The 22228-nt window shown below is 38.7% G+C and overlaps 1 protein-coding gene across 4 annotated transcripts in view; it reads right to left on the reverse strand.

The window, feature by feature from the left end:
* The window catches only part of LOC129778886 (PRL-1 phosphatase), a 184655-nt gene that overhangs the window by 12156 nt on the left and 150271 nt on the right, over window positions 1-22228 (reverse strand). For all 4 annotated transcript variants that reach the window (XM_055786038.1, XM_055786041.1, XM_055786037.1 and 1 more), the window contains 2 exons: window positions 16329-16631; window positions 1837-2725 (listed from right to left, as the gene is read on the reverse strand). In XM_055786038.1, the coding sequence (XP_055642013.1) occupies window positions 1837-1959 (123 nt within the window). In that variant the 5' untranslated portion in view covers window positions 1960-2725; window positions 16329-16631. The remainder of the gene's footprint in view (window positions 1-1836; window positions 2726-16328; window positions 16632-22228) is intronic.

Below are 22228 nucleotides of genomic sequence, written 5' to 3' on the forward strand. Positions count from 1 at the left end.
AATTTTAAATTCCCAGAGGAACTGGCAGATTATTTTCAGTAACGATTAGATATTTCCACATTTTCCTCGATACTGGAAGCCCACCAGTGGTTAATGCTAATTCGATAACCCCCTGTTAATACCACTTGATTGAAAAATATTTGGTTACATTGTTACATGGATAGAAAACATTAAAATAAACTCTTTCACACGAATGTAATTTTAAATTCCCAGAGGAACTGGCAGACAATTTTCCGGATGTTTCTCGATGCTGAATGGCATCCAAACGGAAAGAATTCCGCGCGTGTATGTGTGTGTGTGTAGCGACTGCTTCGAGATCTTCCCGGGGAACCGTTTGTGGCATCACTCTCCTCCTGATGGATTCCCTTCTGGCCTAAGGTGCACAAACAGGCTCTTGGTGACACCGTTCATCCGCGCTTTCATGATAAACGAAGAGCTTCACCACAACAGCGACAACATGCTGCAATTGCTGTTCAATTAGAACTGAGTGGATTTCCGAGCGGCGCTCGCTTATATACCGATTGGTGATTTCAATAGCCTGTTTTGAAAGCAATTTTAAGACTATTGAAACAAGTTTTTGGATCAAAAAGTAACAAATATAGAACGCGTAGACATTTTATCTTTCGAATGAAGTGTCTATCATACAATTTCGTTCAGTTGTTTAGGAGCTATTTACGCTCAAAATCTCGGTCTCCGGCGTAACGCTTTCGTTTTCGAAACTTTGATTTTACACCCCGGTATAGAAATGAAAGACGTAGTCCTACGTCAAAAAAAATCTGAAGCGAAATGTTATAATGGAGATCATTCGCATGGGAGTTGGGAGTTCGGCACATATCAAAGGGACAATGAGAGCTGATTTGTATATCGAGTTACTCTGTGTGAACTTGGAGGTTTCTCTTCTAGAAACAAGTCTGGAGAATAAATTCATTTTCCAACAGAACAAACAATCGGAAATACACCGTAAAGGAGACAACCGCCTGTTTCAAATTAAAGAGAATTAAAATGCTGGAATGGTCTCCGCAGTTCCCTGATTGGAACTCCATCCAAAATCTGTGAAGTTACTTGGAAGTAAATGATAAAAATGAGCGTTGTAAAAAATGATTTTCTGAACGAAAAAGCTATTTCAGAACAATTATGTGTGACTTGTTTTGTCTTATATTGTACTTTTGGTCTCAGATAACTCAAAGCATTGTTTACCTTCTGAAGCAATGTGGCCATGTTATCAACGTTGATTCTACGCTAGAATAGAATTCTTCGACTTTTTGCATTTGCAATTCTCGTTATTTTACTATTACTTTTCATCGCTAGTAATATTTCGTCGACGCAGGGAACTTCTTCCATGCTATAAATACTAATTTTTGCAAGTGATATTTCGATTCCACATCTGTCAGCAATTGATTGATACACTGATTCCCAATATGAAATTAACCGAGCTGTAACTTGAGGTACAGTAAAGGATGCAATATTTAGTTAGCTTGTCCAGGAAGGTCCAACTTGAAGTAATTATAATATCAGCAATAGATGATTGGAGAAAACTTTGCTCAAGAATTTTAAAATTGCAATTACCATCCTTCGATTCCATCGCTTCCATCTAATTTGTTACACTTTATTGGAAAATATCGATATTTGAACTAATACTTCAAAATGGTAATCATGGATAAATGATTTCAAAGTATTGCATTACACTGTATCTCTCTCCGATTCTTATCAGCAGCATCTGTGAACACAAAACACCAACCAAGCTGATTGCACAGCAATTGTAAAATTAAGATAGCGCATACACCACAGACCGCAAAGCGGTAAAACAAATCCAAACACTGATTGCAAAAAACTCACCGTTATATAGGAATGGATGTTGTGATCCGACGGACGGTCAGTGATCAGGAACTTCATGCCCTTGAATTCGATCCGGGCCGGCGCTGGTCTGATGTCCTTCTGGCGCATGATGACGGTTGTCATTAAACGATATCCACCGATTCGAAAGTCAACAGGGGATGCTCGGCGGCAGAGAGAAATAGTGCGGTTGAACACAACCCTGCTCTAGAGCTAGGTGTAGTAGGTACCAACTGTTCTTCTTATCGTGACGATTCGCGCTGGTTGGTTTTTTCCACTTCCTCCCCCAAGATAAAATTACTCCACACTCCTCCGGAGCTGACTGCGCTGATTCACCGAGATTAAAACCAATTTCTTTTAAAAAACAATATGATGTATACTATATCACAAATTATAGAATATTTGCTTTCCGCGCTGATTCTTTTGTACTTCAGCGACCAAATCAAACGATTACACACACGGTTGGTGAGGATCACTTCCCGATTTTGCTGCTTCCTTTCTCTTCCGTTCAGTCGAAGACAAGTTATTGCTCAGTACTGCGTCGTATATTCCATCGGAGGATCAACACTACAGCAACTTAGAGTCCGCGATGAAGACTTGTTGCTCGTGGCGCCGGCAGACTGTATCTTCTCGTCGGGGGCAACCTCTTAGGGAGAGATGCTCTTTTCCCTGTACGGTTCTCGTGTGTAAACACCGGCACTGTGACTCAGTTCGTGTGCTGTTTCTCGCCCTGGAAGGTTGCAATGAAGGTGATCGATCTTATACTTGTCAGTGCGCTGCGCTCTACTGTGTGCTGTTGGGTACCCTTCTCCTTTCTCGGTAGTTAATTTGCTAACTTCTTCGTTTCTCTCTCCGTAGGCCGTCGGCCGGGCATTCAATTTAGGATAATTACCTGCAAATATAGTGAGCAAGGAGGTTATCATTAGTGAACTGGATGATGTTTGGGAAAGGCGAAATGATGCTCGTCAGTATGTTCTTGTCGGTTAGAATATTTGAAACTTATATTTTCCGGTTTTGCGATGCGGTTAGCTCGAAATTTATTTTTAACCAGCGCTGATGCTGCAGAAATAGTTTTATGTCGATTAAAAATATTTTGAATGTAATGTACCGAACGAGTGAAAGTGATAACTACTATTTGACCCCAAAGACAACTAAATATCATTTTTATAATGTCATACGGTCATACCTCGATATAATGCAACCTCGATGTAACGTAACTTTTACTTCGATATAACGTAAGTTCTTAAGTAGGCTGACCATACGTACTATTTTTAACGGGTCTGTACCGTTTTTTCGACCCTTTTTAATTGTCCCGTCTTTTCATCAACTCGTATAAGTATAAAAGAAAAAAATATCGATTTCTTTGTCATTATTTTCAATAACCCAGTGCTGCAAAAAATCAACTTTTTTCCAGGCAGTTTTTTCATGGGTTTCGTAACAAATCTGGATGTCCTTGAGTTTGAGTCTTCTTCACCCTCATGGAAAACAATACATCATTTTGGATTTTCGAAAAACCTGATTTGATTTCTTTATCTATGGTAATATCAGTCATAATTCTATGATTTGAGGATACCTTATCTGATGCATCCATCCAAAGTTGTAGTAGTGCCTTTCTCATATTTCGATCTGAAGTTTGAACTGCAGGTGAAATGAGCTAGTTTTCACCAACCATGAAATCCGATATGTCGAATGATGGGATTAGGTTCTGTCATAAAGTAGTCACTTCCCTCGGAAACCTGATCTTGAACATATCTGTTTTACGTCAGCAAGGTCATATACGAGGTCTGTTCAAAATGTATCGCGACTTTCGAATTTACGCGAGTTACGTATATTCGATTCTAGATTTTTGTTGTGGTATTATGTTGGTACTCATGTCTCTCAGTCATGCTGACAAACACGATTATTTTGAAGGTTCAGTTAATTTTTGACAACTGCTTTTCTTACATTTTTTTTTTTGGTTCATCTTCGAATAAAAAAAAACAAATCAAACAGCAAGCAATCAACCGCATTTTTGAGAGTTAATTTTAGAGTTTTCTAATCGCCCTTTAAATAGAAACCATATTAACAATATTCTTCTAATAAACATTTTTAAAGACTGGAGGTGAATGAACTTTGAAGCCTATTATAATGACATAAAAGAAGGAGCCACATGCTTTTGCCAGTTGCTCATCAGAATGCATCCTCAGACAACTCACGTCCGGCCAGTCAACAGCTTTTCTGAAAGCTAAGAATAGATTTTCTGAAGGCATATCGTCTTTCTGAAGGCATGTCGCATACATATGGCTTATTTTTCAATTACCTTTTTTCAAGGCAAGGGATGAATAAACATTGAACTTCAGAACTAAAAACAAAGAAACAAAGCTCATACTTAAACGATGGCATTAGGAGACACAATCCGTCTTTTTCTCCGAAGTCAATGAATCTATGATGGAAGAGCAATTCTAGAATAACGACCAAAGTGATGAACGAGCGAATTGAATAAAATAATTTCGCTGTCTTACGTTAACAATTTGGTCGTGGTTTGGACACCACCCTTATCTTATTATTACGCTTCTCGAATCTCCTATAGTAAATAAAGTACATAACAAGAACAGTATCGTCATGCTCGGAGCACGGAAAGTGCTTTCTGAGAGTAAAACGGAGAGCTGTATTTTAACGTTGAACCTTTCTTGCGTGCTCCTTTGCAAAGTGACTCTTATTATGCTCTCTTATATTGCTATGGCATATATAAAAAAATGATTTTTTGGACCTTCCAGACTGGAGTCCCCTTTAAAGTAATTTATAAGGATGTCAAAAAATGTGCTAAATATTTATTTTGAACGTAGTGTAAATCAGGTTTATTCAAATTCAATATTTGTCAACTGATGTAGTTATCAAGAAAAAAAGAATTCATTTTATTTTGGGCAAAACAAATACAGCTACGCATATTGTGAGTATATTTGATATTTCTATATTTTATAGCGAATTCTTTATTTTTGAACATGGTCGGTGTGAAGTCAGACCGGATCATGTGACATTTTTATGATTCCGAGATAAACGAACTTGAAGTTCAGTGTTCTGTAATTTCCTTTCAATCTTTTGTTCAGTATTATTCCCAGAAGTGTTAGCTACTCTCTGACAAAACTGTGACGTATGATAATTGTAAAAAAAGCAAGTTCCATCCGCTCTGACTGAACTAATGAAGCTGTTTTGGCGTAGGACTACGTCTTTCATTTCTATATCGGGGTGTAAAATCAAAGTTTCGAAAACGAAAGCGTTACGCCGGAGACCGAGATTTTGAGCGTTAATAGCTTCTAAATAACTGAACGAAACGGTATGATGAACACTTCATTCGAAAGATAAAATGTCTACGCGTTATATACTTGTTACTTTTCATCCAAAAACTTGTTTCAATTGTCTTAAAATTGCTTTCAAAACAGGCTATTGAAATCACCAATCGGTATACAAGCGAGTGCCGCTCGGAAGTCCACTCAGTTATAATTGAACAGCGATTGGAGCATGTTGTCGCTGTTGTGGTGAAGCTGGTGGTGAAGTTCATCATGAAAGCGCTGATGAACGGTGTCACCAAGAGACTTTTGGTGCACCTTAGGCCAGAAGGGAATCCATCAGGAGGAGAGTGATGCCACAAACGGTTCCGTTTGAGACATCGGAGCAGCAGCCGCATACACTCATACACGCGCGGAACTTTTCTCCTTTGGATGCCATCCAGCATCGAGAAGATTCCTGACCTGAAACGCATTCAGTTTGGAACTGTGAGGGAGCGCAAAAAGCCGATCCATCAGAAGAAAAAGAGAAGACGACCGAAAGAGTATCAGCATCGGAAAAAGGTTCCGTTTGAGACATCGAAGCAGCCGCCACACACACATATATACGTGCGGAAATTCTTTCGTTTAAATGCCATCCAGCATCGAGAAGATTCCGGAAACATATTGTCGTTGTTGAAAAATAATCTGCCAGTTCCCCATGGGAATTTAAAAATACATTCATGCAAAAGAGTTTTTTTTAATGTTTTCTAACATATAACATATGCGACCAAATACATTTGGATTTGTGATTTTTCAATCAAGTGCAATTAACAGGTGCTTATCGAGTTAGCATTAACCACTGGTGGGCTTCGAGTATCGAAGAGAATCTGAGAAAATGTTATTGTTGCTGAAAAATAATCTGCCAGTTCCCCTGGAAATTGAAAAATACATTCATCCGAAAGAGTTTTTTTTTTAATGTTTTGTAACATATAACGCTGCGACCAAATACATTTGTTTTTTGATTTTTCAATCAAGTTCAATTAGCAGGAAGATCTGAAGATTATTCTTCCCCTTCAGTAGGATATGTTCGTTTCCAATATTGGATGCGCGTGCAACGGAAAATGTTTCGCATCGCGAAAAACATAATTTTCAATCGATTATTGCTCAGTCACCGAAAGTTTCCAACTCAGAGAGTTCATTCGCCTCTAGTTTGCCTTCCAAATTGCCATCGTAAACCACACCTTCTTTCGATTCAATCACGGACAAAAAGCATACTTAAGCGATATTCTGGTGGTGAAACGCATTCATTTTTCGTGAGAACATCGACAAGACAACATCGTTATTGAACGAGCTGAACAAGCGGAACGAGCTGGACGAGCTGGACGGCGAGGGATCGAGGGATCGAGAGATTCATCACCTGGCCTGACCTGGCCAGAAAATTGGTTCCGTTTGATGCATCGGAGCACCCACCACATCCACATACCCATACACACACATTTACATAAATCTTGTTATTAATTTATTTATACTAATTGTTTCGTTTCGTACATGGGCTCACCAATCAAACCATCTGGCAATCACTCATTTCAGGTCCACATAACACCAAGCCGGTTCTTTTCAGGAGCACTCCACAACTTTGGAAGAGTTCAATTGAAGTTTTCTAAATATATATGATAATTGTATACATATACTCATCTGCTCACAGATTTTTAAGACTTGGTTCACTATGACTGAACAATTTAGAAATATTGTTCAATCAACTAAGAGTTGTGAGTCAAAATGTGCCAATCTGATATGAAAATTGGAACGCGAAGATGTATGAGCCTGGAGCTGCATAAACATCCGGTTGCATTCAGCATAACAGTCTCTGCCATTTACTACAGGCATGAATATGATTGCACGGCTTACATGTTAAAGCATACACTTTCCGATTTCCATTATCTTGAGCAGTATTCCTCAATAGAATCTCTGAATTCGAATTCATTGTCATCGATACAGTCTAAACCGCACTCTGAAATAGTACATTTTACGATCTCTCTCACTAAAGCATTTTCCACTGATTCGTTCAGTCAGAGTGACCCAAGTTCATTTTTTAATATAATCAAAATATGTACCTTCTACGCAAACGGGTACATCTCAACAAGGTAGTAGCCCAGTAGCTTCAAGAAAAAGATTCGTTGGTTTGAATTCGGTGCTTAAAAATTGTTCAAATTCAATACACAACTGATTGACACATGGTACACTCTGTCTACATATGATATATGACTGTCTACATATCGGCATGGTTAATAACACATGGTCCGCTCTGACTGCATGCTATGAGGGATTTTCGTTGATCAATAATAACAATTTCGATCAATTATTCCTGATGTATGCATGATTTTCAAAATCTGATAAATGTGAGGTGTAGCTTACGAAATGCTTAATCTAATGCAATCAATAACTCGATTTTTTTTAAATTTTGCGACTTGGATCCCTTTGACTTAACACCAACCATATTATCTTGCATCATCGGGGCATCATGCTGTTGATGGACTTTGAGACGAACGGACAAGTCAAGTTTTCGAACAAGTAAAATGCGGATACCTGCACGACCTATTCTGCTATTAATTTTTTTTTACAAGTTTTTGATCGGAGTGAAACCCGGAGACTGAGGTGGTCAATCAGTTACCGTGATTTTATTATCATTGAATCACTGACCAATTCAGTGGTGTGCACGAGAAATCATTATCATGTTGAAGAATTCATCTCCATCTTCTCAACAATCTTTCAAAATAACCATTCTTCAATAATTGATTTAGATGCAATTTCAAACAAAATATTATTAAGCCACCGGTAGTCCTACGTCAACCTTGTGGTTGTTCCACAGAAATAAGCCAACTCAATTATTGTTATTAGGATTTTTTTCTACTATAGGAGCATTAAACCACTGCGTGCATTAGTTTGATCTATTATGGTGAACTCCAGTTTACTATATATGCGCTGTCAGTTCGTACCATCACTCACAGAATAAGTGATAGTCACACCAGGACTTTGCATCTCCCCCTCAAGAGGGTACGACTTCCTTTATGAAGTTCCTTACGTTTTTCTGGTTCAGCAGCCCATATCTCGTAAAGCGTAAGACCGTAATTATTAGGTTTTAGATTACAAAATCCATTTGCCTCTAGCCTTAAGGGGGGACCCCTGTCTGGAAGGTCGAAAAATGATGAATCTTCGTGATTTTTTTTCGGATGTTAGGAATAAAGTGAAGTGTTCGGGTATTTTGGTTATTGTTGAAGGTATATTTGAAGATGTTTTTTCCATTTTTTGAGTGCACGAATAATGATTATTACGCTGTTTAGAGCTGGATGCGTAGATGTTGTCTGAAAAAGATACCTTACTGGTGGTATCGGTTCTGAAGAAACGGGGGGTCGTAGAACGAATTCCAATGAATATTTTGAATCCTTAGGACAATACCTAAAGTGTTACATAGAGGTTTTTTAAAATTCGAAAAATTTCCAAAATGGCGGCCATTTTTGTTAAAAATACGTCATTTTTCATAAAAAATCGCTGTTTAAAAATTCATAAAAAATCGAAAAAATGAAATATCAAAAAACGGCTATGTAACACTTTAGATAATTCATTTCTACATTTTTAGATGCCAATTTCAGCCAAATCGGTCGAGTAGATCCTGAGATATCGATACCACCAGTTGAAAAAACATGGTTTCGAGAAAAACGCGTTTAAAGTTTTTTTCAAGTTTTCGGTCAGCAATGCGTTGCAATAAATGAAGTAGATTATATTGAAATGAGTTTCTTTTTTTCTTTAAGTAGCTGAATACCTGTCCGTTACAAATTTATGAAAAAAAAACAAAATGGCGGATGCAAAATGGCGAATGAAAAATGGCGGATCAGAAACGGAAAACATATGTTTGAGGAATATTAATGTATTTGTAACACAAAATAATACACTTTTAGAAATGATCAACTTTTAGTTAGCTATTCCGGCTCCATACACTTCGCCTTCGGCCTCCAGGAAGCTGTCCGCAGCACTTTTTCTGACCGCAGCAATCATTTGTCGAGCAATCTTACTGCTCTCGTATTTCTTCACTTCTGCCTTGGAAATTATTTTTTTGTTCAGTTGCAAATATAACGCATGGCAGCTCGGTCCAATCAGCATTCCCATTAATTTCATCATTTTCAAAACAGAAATATAGCCATCGTTAAACAAACTAACTGCTGTATAACTAGCGAAGTCAACAGTGTGTTTGCCACTATGCTTGGATTTTGGAGCGATTGACCAAATAACTGAATTGAGGCTTTCATTATTGTTCTGCGTAAACCCCCCTTCGCATCGTTGCAATAAATTGTCTGCCGAAAGGTCCTCATAGACTGGTCGAATTGCGTCCTGCACATCTTTCGGCAAAGGTTCGTGGTGATCATAATCCTGTTCAATTCGTTTGCTTTCAGATATGAGCACCAGGCACTATCACATAAGTCATGTTGTGGATGCCTGTTGTTCGAAACTTTGTGAAGAAATGTCGCCCAAATCGCCTTCTTCATCTCCTCTTTACTGTCAGAATTGCGTCGAATTGCTAGACCGTAGTAAACTGTCAATTCATTGATTAGTTTATCGGTCAGCTTTCCTCTTCCTCCCAGGCCTTTGTTGTTCTTTTTAACACTTCGCAGTCGAGTTCCCATTCGCTTCTGTACATGTCCTATGCATTCCTTCTTTACAATGTTGACGCCTTTATACGGATTGCTGTCGACAATTCCCTTGTAAGTCTTGCTGTCACCATCACCAACGTAATTAGTATATCGAACGGAGTACTTTTCCTCGGAGCGCAGAAACATCTCCCGAATCGCGTCAACTTCCATTCTTCCAGCTGATCCCTCGTGGTTGTTGCTGCAGTGGTTCGCGTGATCTTCTAACCACGAATCGTATTCCGGGCTTCCCATCAATTTCTTCCAGGTCTCGCATTCTTTACAGTACGATGATTTTACATTTATATCAACCACTTTTCCACTGTTATACCCAATCAAGGACGACACTCCAAATAGTGAAGAATACCCACGTTTCTTCCAAGTGCCGTCTCCAGAAACCGTGATGTCTCTGATTCCTCCACTCATTTTTGTTTCATCAGCGACTGCATTTTCCATAGAACTTTCACCGATAACTTCTGCTGCTTTGAAAATGTAGGAACTGATATTGTCGTACGTGCTCTCCGCGACTTGCTTTGGGAGATCCATTAGTCCACAAAACTTTTCCAGCGCAGCATAGCCAAGTCCCAGTAACTTAAATACGAAGGTGATTCGGCGGTTGATTTCATATGCTTTTCCACGGATTAAAGGACTCGAAAATATGTTGGTTTACAAGACGGACAGTTGATCACCAGTTTAAATCCAAGTCCGCGGCAACTTTCCTCGGAAAATGTTACATTTCCATCACATTTTTTACATTTCGTAACTTTCGAAACGACAGAAAAAACTGTCAAAAAATTGATTATGCGATACCCGAAAGAATCATTCACAGCAATGTCAGACAACTTTGGTGCTTTTAGCTTCTTCGCCGATCGACTTGTATTCTCGATTCTTCCTCCATATCTGTTTATTGGATAATTTTTTCGCTTTAAGGATACACGGTGTGGTCTCGCAATTCTTGAGCCTTTCGTATCGCGATACACACTTTTCGGACTCATGTTTAGGCAAAATTTGTAAAACTGTCTATTTTTATACCTGTCAAACACAAGCGAGTGAACAACTGAACAACAACAAACAGCATAACCAACACCAATTTAGAAAGCTCCCTACACAAATACAAATACAATTCCAACAAAATAAATATATGTATGTACAGAAAAAACTAAAATTACCATCTTTCACTAATCGGCAAAACAGCTGATACTTCACCCTTCTACATCCTCCATTATTTATAACTGTGTATGTGTGTTTCTGTATGTGTATGTGTATGTGTATAAGTCTGCATGTGTATGTGTATGTGTGTATTTGTATGTGTGTGTATGTTTGTGTATGTGTGCGTATGTATGTATGTGTTCGAGAGAGTATGAGAGCAACCAAAAAGCTAGCAAAACGGCTACTGCTACTTTTCTTGAGGTCACCTCATACTTTTGGCTGTAATTTTCCAACGAAATCAAATATCGAAAAATCCTTTTAGGACAACATTTCTGAGGGCATAAGCTTCCCAAAAATGCAAAAAAAGAAAATTCGATTTTTTCGATTTTCCAGACCGGGGTCCCCCCTTAAAAAAGGCTATTTAAAGACATAATCAATGGAAAACTCTGGGATTGAACTCTAGAACGTTCGCTTTGTAAGAATACGTGAATGGTCGAAAGTGTTCATATTAGAAATCAATTAATAATTATTTTCAAAACATATTTGCGGTATTAACCTTTGTAGAAGAACGCAGAGTACGATACTTAAATTGTATAACGAAATCTAGGGTTAACTTGTTTCTCAATATCTTGATTATTAAAAACAGAAAAAAAACTAAATTGCACTTGTTCTGACCAACGCGAAATGGCGCTTGTGAACAGCACATTGTCCGTGTGTTGTCATGAAATAGCTGATTTTTGTGCAACCGCCCTGTACAAATTTAGATTGCAAAAATTTTGTCCAATACTATATTCTTCATCGTAAAGTGCAGTACTGAGTAACGATGCATCGAGGTTTTTACTAGTCTGTAGTACAGAATATACCCTAGAAATAGATTCACCAGAAGTTTAACAAGCTTTTTAAATGGCATGTAGTGTCGCAGACAGGAATGCCAACATATCCAAACACAAAAAAACGATATGATGAGAATAAGGCTTTCGTCGAGCTACGTAACTGGTGTCTTAACTTATATTGCAGTCAATCCTTCTCAGAACTTATAGCCTTCGTCGGCACTTAACACTAATTTATATTTCAATCTGAATCGCGTACTAGTGAAATATTATTAAATGTACTTGTTTATATATTTATTTGAGAGGAAAAAGCCTACACGGAACGGAGCAGACCATGCCCAGCCCTTAAGAGCACAAAACCTCTTATTGTATCAACAGATTACATTCAAACTAACAGATACAATTAACACTAACATTACATTACATAACACTAACATTTTTACATTATTACAAACAAGTTATACATTCAATAGTCATGGTGATAAAATATCGTAAAACATAAACTTAAGACTAGCACGAGAATTATTAAAGTCAAATATATAATAACATTTGTTAAATATTTTACACAAGCTGGTCACAGGTTCATTTGCACCATAGTTTGTACGACATGCCGGAATATTCAGAAACGAGTGAGAACGTAAATTTATTCGTCTTATGTGTATGTTTAACTGTTGGAGAAGTGCAACGCAGTCTATATCTGACCGTGATAGATCAGCAATGTACATTGCCTTAGACAGGTCTCGACGCAAATTTAAAAGTTGCAGTCAACAAATTACATCTACTTTCGTAACTTGGCAGGCTAACGTGATCCCTCCAGGGCAGTTTTCGAAGAGCAAAGTCTCTGAAATCCTTTGCATAGCGAAATATAAATCCAAGCAGAGCAGATGCTTTGCTGGCGACATAAAGGGTGTGTCACATCAAATTGCATCACGGAAAAAACGCTGTAGAAATTCGCCCAGTAGACCGATCCTTTTGAAAATTTTAGACAGTAAAATAAAAACTATTAAACAACTTTTGGCATTTTCTTTTTATTCATACTTCGAGCCCAAGCCCGTATGCTCGCACCTTCCTCTTTACCCCGTCCATAAGGCTCTGTACAACGTCAGGTTGTAGTTTTTTTTTAACAGAAATCCATTTTCTCTTGAAGTCCGCCTCCGATTTGACAACTTTTGGGTTCTTTTGGGTGGATCATAATCGCCCAATATTTCTCTATTGGGCGAAGCTCCGGCGCGTTGGGCGGGTTCATTTCCTTTGGCACGAAGGTGACCCCGTTGGCTTCGTACCACTCCAACACGTCCTTTGAATAGTGGCACGAAGCGAGATCCGGCCAGAAGATGGTCGGGCCCTCGTGCTGCTTCAATAGTGGTAGTAAGCGCTTCTGTAGGCACTCCTTAAGGTAAACCTGCCCGTTTACCGTGCCGGTCATCACGAAGGGAGCGCTCCGCTTTCCGCAAGAGCAGATCGCTTGCCACACCATGTACTTTTTGGCAAACTTGGATAGTTTCTGCTTGCGAATCTCCTCCGGAACCCTGAATTTGTCCTCTGCGGAGAAGAACAACAGGCCCGGCAGCTGACGAAAGTCCGCTTTAACGTAGGTTTCGTCGTCCATTACCAGGCAATGCGGCTTCGTCAGCATTTCGGTGTACAGCTTCCGGGCTCGCGTCTTCCCCACCATGTTTTGCCTTTCGTCGCGGTTAGGAGCCTTCTGAACCTTGTATGTACGCAGGCCCTCCCGCTGCTTGGTCCGCTGGACGAATGAACTTGACAAATTCAGCTTATTGGCGACATCCCGGACCGAACTTCTCGGATCACGTCTAAACTGCTTAACTACGCGCTTGTGATCTTTTTCACTGACGGAGCATCCATTTTTGCCGTTCTTCACCTTCCTGTCGATGGTTAGGTTCTCGAAGTATCGTTTTAGTACTCTGCTGACCGTGGATTGGACGATTCCCAGCATCTTACCGATGTCCCGATGTGACAGTGAAGCATGGCCAACGTGATCTATACACTTTTATCTGATTATAAACGAAAGCTGAAGATATAATTCCTAAAAATTAAATTTCTACAGCGTTTTTTCCGTGATGCAATTTGATGTGACACACCCTTTATGACACATGTTGTTTAAAGGTGAGATGAGAGTCAAGCATTACTCCTAAATCCTTCACAATAGACTCTCGGTTTAGTGACTACCCACGAAGAGAGTATATAGAGCAGGTGGGTGATTTCTTTCTACAGAAACTGATGACAGAGCATTTCGAAGCATTCAGTATCATTATATTGTTTTGACACCACTCAGCAAATATTTCCAATTGTTGTTGAAGGAAAACTGCGTTAGTACGATCGATTATGACAAAGTACAGCTTGAAATCATCCGCATAATACAGCTTCTGGCATTCGATTGAGAAGTGAATGTCATTCAAATACAGCAGAAATACGAGTGGACCGAGATGACTGCCTTGTGGTACACCAGAAGACACAGGAAAAGGTTGAGAAACATGATCGCCTATTTTGACGGACGTTTGACGACCCGTGAGATAAGATCGAAGCCAGTTGAGGAGTGTATCATGGAAGCCAAGCCGCTCTAGTTTGGCAACAGCAATCTTATGGTTGATTTTGTCAAACGCAGCCGAGAAGTCAGTATAGACAGCATCAACCTGTTTCCCGTTATCAATCTCGCGGATTATAAATGATGTGTATTGCACTAGATTTGTTGATGTTGATCTTTTCCTCATGCATCCATGTGGTTCAGCGGCTATATAACTGGAACAACTGGGTTTTCACGTAGTCTAGGACGATTAATTCGAAAAATTTGGATACAGCACACAATGCCGCAATGCCTCGATAGTTCGTAACAGAATGCTTGTTGCCTTTCTTAAAAACAGGAAAAATGAACGAATCTTTCCAACCGTTAGGGAAAATTCCAGATTTTAATGAAAGGTTGAATATGGCTGCAAGTGGTGTACTCAGGACGTCTATACAGTATTGAATCACCAAGGCGGGGATTCCATCAGGACCAATGCAGGTGGAGTTTTTCAAACGAAGACCAGCTTTACGGACATCATCTCACGATAAATGTGGGTGGGGTTCAATGGCTAAGTACATGGGAACTTTTCTTGCAGCATTTGAAACGAGTTCATCAGAAACCACTTCTCTAACGAAAACGCTGCGAAAATGTGCCATGAACAGATCGGCGATTCCATCAACGGTAGACATTTCCCGACCTCCATTGGACATCGTGGAAGAAAGGCCGGATTCCTTACGTTGATCTTTCACGTGATTCCAGAAACTTTGGAGATTAGATCTAAGCTTATGTTGAATACGATACTGATGATTGCGATAGAAATGTTTGTTGAGCACCTTATACTGTTTGTTGATTTGTATGTATTTCTTTCTCGATTCTTCTGTTCGGAGTTTGTAAAACTTTTTCAAAGCAGCCCACTTAGAGGTTTTTAGGCGCTTCAAACGATGGTTGGACCATGGAGGGTGAATTGGTGAGAGCGAAATTTTCTTTGGTACGAACTGGTCGATTGCGTTGTGTTACAAAAGGAGAACGGTTTCTTCGTTATAATTAGAATAACATATTGTTCATTTTTTACTGCGGAAATGAAAAACAAGAAGCTTTGTTTTACGGAAGTTATTATGAATTCGCCGCCATAACCAGGGATAAGGAGTGTATGAGTTCAGACACAATGGATGCCCGAAGGTCAAAATTACTTCATCTTTCTATACAATGCCCAATGTTGTCATGTAACCGACGGTTAGCTGTTACTAAAATATCCAACAACAAAATGTTCGCAGCAAGCGCAAACTCGTCAATGGAAAAGAACGTGCATTCGTGTCATTTATATCTCGGTGTTCAGCAAGCAACCAACGAGGGACACACGACGGACGTTCGTGAAAACGTAAAACTATAAAACAGTACTGTTCTTGGAAACCTCCTCCTCCCTCTTCTTCTGTAGCTATTCATAATGTTTCAAGGAAAATGCTGAAGCCATCAATATCAGTGGAACACAGTGAGTGATGACTGTAAAAAAAACTGTTTTTCTTTTTTTTCTGCCTCATTCGCCAGTCAGTTGCCGGGAAAATGCCTAGCCTAACCGAAAAGGTTTGAGACTACTATAGCAGGCAGGTAATTGTTGTTGGCCGTTTAGATCGATTTGAAAAAAGAAAATTATAACGTTGAGCAATGCTTCTCTAATGTCTTCCATGTCATAAATAGAGGGGGGGGGCGGTTTTTGGCTTTCGAGGACAATACAATTTCCCAACATAAATTTAAATGGTTATTCTGCATAAAAATAAACACGGCCTTCGAACCTTCCACGGTAGTCACCAAAAGGATACAATGCATTTGAAATTATGATAACCGCGAACGCTAATGTTGTTTGTATGCGTCCGTCATTGCACAAATAATGATAACTTTGTGAACTAGGAAATGATTTTTTACGAGTTTCCATAGCGAATGTTATTCGACTATGTCATTGCGATTCGATTCCACGCTGGCTGAGTCCTTGAGAGAACGAGGATATCCCCGTTCGAAGGGGGGCAAATGACCAGGTTATGAAATGTTTCGAATCATACACCATACTTACGTTTGCTTCCACCAAGTGTAGGGCGCGGACAGAGGTTTCTCTCTCCCCTTACGATGTGTTATGTGCTTCTAGACGACAACTAGACGATACGATGATAGGATGCGACACGGGTGTGGATGATAATTTGCATTAAATATTCCGTTGCGGCACAAAAGCTGAGCTCTCCTTCGGTGTGCTGTGTGTGATTATGCACGTTTATGTTATGATGTTGAAGTTGTTGTTGTTTTTTTGCAGTTAGTGATAGCCTTTGACGGGCGCTGTAAGTAATACCCGCTGAGTTGTTAGAATTTAGACAGTCTTAATCTGGAATAAACGAAAGAGAAATTTGTTAAAATAGAATTAAACTTCAAAGAACATACAGTAATCATTCTAGCGTCGAGGTTGAGTAGTTTTTTTTTCTGCGAATAACAATTTAAAAGATTATTTGCAAATCCAATTGACGCATACATTTGAACAATTGCATAAAAGGATTGGTTAGCGATCGTGAGCATACATCGTCAGGCCATAAAAAATGTGAAGGAACTGAGATTGTACAGTCTGCTGTGACCAGTGTTGCCACATTTCCATCTGTACTGGAAGGGTAAAAATCTTTCTCATCTGTACTTTTTTTTTTCAAAAATCTGTATCTGTTTTTTATTGCAAATGATAATCGGCTTTATTGATATAAAATATATTACTTAAGCCTCAATTTACTCATTTGTTTGATGATATCTATACATACTCTTGCTAAACTTAGACTGCTAACCATTAATTGTTAAAAGTTTCGAGCTTCATCATGAATCCTCAGATTGCGTTCATCGTGTCGTTGCTTAGTTTTGTTATTATTATAATCAAAAAAAGTTCGCTCAACGGTTGCCGAGAAATGACCCATAGTAAGAATATTAAAAACGAGGCATCATTCACATTTGTGTTTTCATCTCGGAGAAATTTTACTTCTGGAGCACGATATTTGTTCTATAGCTCTTGTGAATATCCATCATAGAGACCCAAAAATGATTACATTGTTACTTAACGAAAATCGTGGATAACGCAAATAAAGGACTAAAAATTCAAAACTACAAAACTACTACTATGTTTTATCAATACATTAATCATTAAACTATCCTTCTGGAGCAGGGGTTCTCTAAGAGGTCGATATCGACCCCTTGGGGTCGACGAGGTCTAAAAATTGACCCCCAAGTGCAAGTGCATTTGGCATTTGCGTTCTGAAATTTGTTGGAACTTGAATACACTCATTTACTAATTTAATTCCAGAGATAGTCACCAGCATCATCTCATAACATTGATCTATTCGATTCTTTTTATCATTAACGATCGATTTTTATATTTTGTTTTCAAAAATTAATTGCCTACTCCAGCATTTGTCTTTTTCTCTAGTCCAGACTTTCCGCACTTTGCCCAAATTTTTCCAGATTTAAAAAAAAGATTCTGTAATCACATTTCACCTTATTGAGTTCGTTTGGAAAGCTAGTTTGTGCTAGTTTTATTGAAACAGTTATTCAAAATGGCATCACTGATGTCACCGAAGGGATTGGGAGGACAGACTGAGCTGGCTTATTCAGAGCACCGATAATCATGCTGGTTTCTACAAAGTATGTAGTGAAGACTTAAAGTGTCAAATATTTGGCTTCCGTCAAGCAGTGTAGCTTTAAGTTAATGATTATGTAGTTATAATATATTCAAATAGTATGAGCCTAATCAAATAAATAAAGGAAAAAAAAAGCAGTGTAGGAGCACCCTTAGTGGCCAGAGCTAGCTATTTTAATGATGATATACTATTCGTGAATTATTGTTTTTATGACCTTATACAGGTTACCTAAACGGATTCTAGAACGTTGTATGACGGAATGGTTTCGTTGTTCAAATGAAACAAAATTACATACCAAATTTATTTGATTGGTATTGGGTTGATGGAGCAAGGACCATGACTTCATCATGCAACTCACTTGGCGCTTTGCTTAAAAAAGATTTTCCATCGCTTTTCATTATGCAGTGTATTTTCTATAGTTCTGCCTTATGTTCTTCGTATGCGTGTAAGCATATTTCAGATGAAATTGAATAAAGCAATAGCTATCTTATATGCAGTCCCTTGCGAATTCAGGAAATTCTTGAATTAAAACCTTTGGAATTGGACAGATTGAACCACTCCGAATCTACTTTTGATTTGTGAAACATATTAATCATGTTGAGAACGCCAAAGTAGTAGACTGATATTTATTTGACATTTTTGTCATACATACTCAAAGTGACAAGCTATTTCAAAGTGAATCCTACCTATTCTTCATTCGAGCATTTCATGACTTTTCCACACGGTATTGAATATTTTTTTCACAAATGAGTTTTTGGAAAATTTGTAGATTGGGACAACGGCTGAACTTCTCATCAGGGAGCACGTAAACGATGGAAAAACATCTGATCGGCTCAACGAATTTAGAGCTAATGTAATGCATAAATTTCTGACCATGACCATGATGAACCCATTCAATGTCATCAGAAAAAAACATCAAACCATTCTACCACTTACTGAAATTTTTCCTAATCTGGTTCCCAGAGAAATGATTCAGCCCGGAGGAATACAGAGAGCTGCGCAATGTTGACTTTTCAGACTATTCTTCGGATGAACGAACCTATGTAATCATGTTTTGGGGTAAAGTTCTAGCCACAACTATCCATGGTGGTGAAGTGGCATTCCCGCAATTGAGAAAATTTATCCCATAAATTTACTGAACACCGAAGAACGTGTTTGGTGCACATGTCTGCAACCATCAAGTTTAGGTATAATGCGTCGATATATTATAAGAACAAATAACTCTTAAACCATGTTTTACACATCAGACGTAAAAATGTTGATTGATTGATTGTGTTGAATTATAGAGACTGTAAACTTTTGCAGCTATAGTCCTGAGAAGGGCCTTTGTGGACAAATTCAATCGAAACTCCTTCTTTACCTGCTTGAGAAAAACACTTCGAATTAATATAAAAAATGTCGACAAAAATCCAGACTAATACAGACTTTTGATTTTCCAACATCCAGATTTCTGTTCAATACACCTGGCAACCGTGACATAACCTTTTTATAAAGCCGTGGAAACTAGGCAAGGAATCGACTCAAACTTCAGAAAACATAATTCTTACATGAAGAAGAACACATTATCTTCGATAAAAAAAAACTATTGAAACAGTTGAAAAAACTGGTGGCAATATAGTTGCCACTGCTCATTAACCTCAAAGACTGATTGCCGCTGCCTTGTAAGCTCATTTTATTGTGCCTTTGGTTATACAAAAATTAAGACAATATCTCTAGGGCAGCGAATTTAAATAGAAAGAAAAAAAAATTAAATTTGAATTTTTTATCAAATACCCCTTTTTATTGAAGAAACTACAAGAACATACACATTAGATCCTATATAGAACGCCCGCCATTATTCTGAAGAAGTGCTCGACAAGTTTGTCTCAAACACTAAGCATCATATTCAACTGCTCCATCCAATGTGGCATCTTTCCGAAAACATGGAAGAATTCTTTCATATTCCCTGTTTTCAAGAAGGGTTGCAAAAAGGATGTAAAAAACTATCGAGGAATTGCTTGCTTATGCGCGGTTTCGAAATTGTTCGGAATAATTGTACTGGATTGCATTTCTCATTACTGTAAAAGCTACATAGTCCAAGAGCAACATGGATTCATTCCCAATCGATCCACATCAACGAATTTGATCGTTTACACATCTTCAATAACACGGGCTCTACAGTCGCGTCAACAAATCGATGCGATATACACTGATTTTTCAGCAGCTTTCGATTCCATAAATCATCAGATAACAATCGCCAAACTTCGATGTCTTGGCTTCAGTGGCTCTTTTCTGGGTTGGATGCAATCATATCTGACAGGTCGAAAAATTTCAGTGAAGATTGGTGACACTATCTCGAAGCCCTTTCGGGTTACTTCAGGAGTTCCTCAAGGAAGTCATCTCGGTCCATATATTTTCTTACTTTACCTCAACGACATCAATTTCTCTCTTGAGTGCCGAAATTATCGTGTGCGGATGACTTCAAACTGTACCATCAGATTGAATGTGAAGCTGATGCTGAGTTTCTTCAGACACAAATAAATACCTTTGCTGCGTGGTGTGACGCGAACAGGATGATTTTGAACCCAAACAAATGCTCGATAATATCCTTTTCTCGTAAACGTTCAACAGCTTATTATGTTTATAAGCTTAAAGGCATAACTCTACAACGTGGTGACTGTGTTAAGGACTTAGGAATCATACTGGACTCAAGGCTTACGTTTCGCGAGCATAGCGCATACATAATTTCTAAAGCATCTAAAGCACTTGGCTTTATATTTCGCTCGACCAAACATTTTAGGGACATTTATTGCATAAAAGCTTTATACTGTGCCCTGGTCCGCTCATTATTGGAGTACGGCTCTATTGTTTGGGCACTATTTACCACTACCAAAACGGTATTCTACGTGTGGAAGCTGTCCAGCGGAAGTTCATGAGGTTTGCATTGCGCCGTCTACCGTGGAATAATCCTCATAATCTCCCCAGCTATGAAAATCGCTGCAAACTTATCGGAATAGAAACACTGCATGATCGTCGAAGGATTGCCAAAACCTGCTTCATATCAGATTTGATATAGTCACATATTGATTGTCCAGAGCTTCTGCAGAAGGTTAATTTTAACGTGCAAACAAGAAACCTGAGGTCTCACAGTTTCCTTCAAACACCGTTTTCTAACACAAACTATGGCTACAATGAGCCTTTGTCGAGCATGTGCCGTGAGTTCAATTGCTACAGTCGGTTCTTCGATTTCGGATTGTCTCGCGCATTACTTAAAAAACGATACACCTCCGCAATTACAGCCACTGCTATTAGCGATAAATTTTTCATATATATATATAAGTAAAATGTAAGTTTAGTTCAGTAAGTGATCGTCATTAGGGCATAATTGTACCCGTTGATAAGAATAAACAAATAAATAAATAAATAAGAACGTTTACAGTGAAAAACTTATCAACCTGTTGCATGTTCACCGATTTTAAACAGATTTGTCTGCCGGCGCTCTGAAATCGCGTTTTTTTCACATGGAAATGACTCAAAAAACAAATATCGTACATTTTTAGCAGCCCTTAAAAAATTGGAGTATTGCCTGATACTTTTAGAAGTCTTTGGTCAAGCAAAATATTGAAATAATATTCCATATGCGTCAAAAAAAAATATTTTGTCCAAAAATTTGGATATAGGGGTCTGAGGTATCACTTAATTCTGGAAAAGGGGTCTATCGCCCAAAACAGTTTGAGAACCCCTGTTCTAGAGGGTCGTGTACAAATAGGGATGTCACCAAGGGATATCAAATTAAAACACTTATTGCATATCTAAGTAGTTTTTTGGTATCTTTTAGCAAAATTGCATTTCTGACACTTCCAGAAATGTGTCGGTAGCATATATACAGTTCATTCAAAAAGATCCGGGACTGCCTCGCGCTAAAATCGGAGAGTGGCGCTATCTCTGCTCCAACGCGTGAACTACTTCCCGCCAACTTCTGGCCAGCTACCGTTTCTACCGTGAACCGCTTATCTCGATTCAGTAGCTTGTGCTCCCGTGGCCGAGTGGCTAGCGTCACAACTAACATGCCGGGTGTTCGGGTTCGATTCCCGTTCTGGTCGGGGGAATTTTTCGTCAAAGAAATTGCCTCCGACTTGCACTGTGGTCACGCGTATTCTAGAGCTTGCCACTCAGAATGCATTCAAGGCGTGTTATTTGGGATAGAAATCTCAACTAAGTACTAATAAAAATGACGCAAGTAATACTACGTTGAGACGGCGAAGTTCCTCTAGGAACGTTAGTGCCATTGAAGAGGAAGAAGAAGCTTGTTTTGGCTGATAAGAGTAAGGCA

This window comes from Toxorhynchites rutilus, chromosome 3, assembly GCF_029784135.1.
Source record: "Toxorhynchites rutilus septentrionalis strain SRP chromosome 3, ASM2978413v1, whole genome shotgun sequence".
NCBI classification, from domain to species: Eukaryota; Metazoa; Arthropoda; class Insecta; order Diptera; family Culicidae; genus Toxorhynchites; species Toxorhynchites rutilus.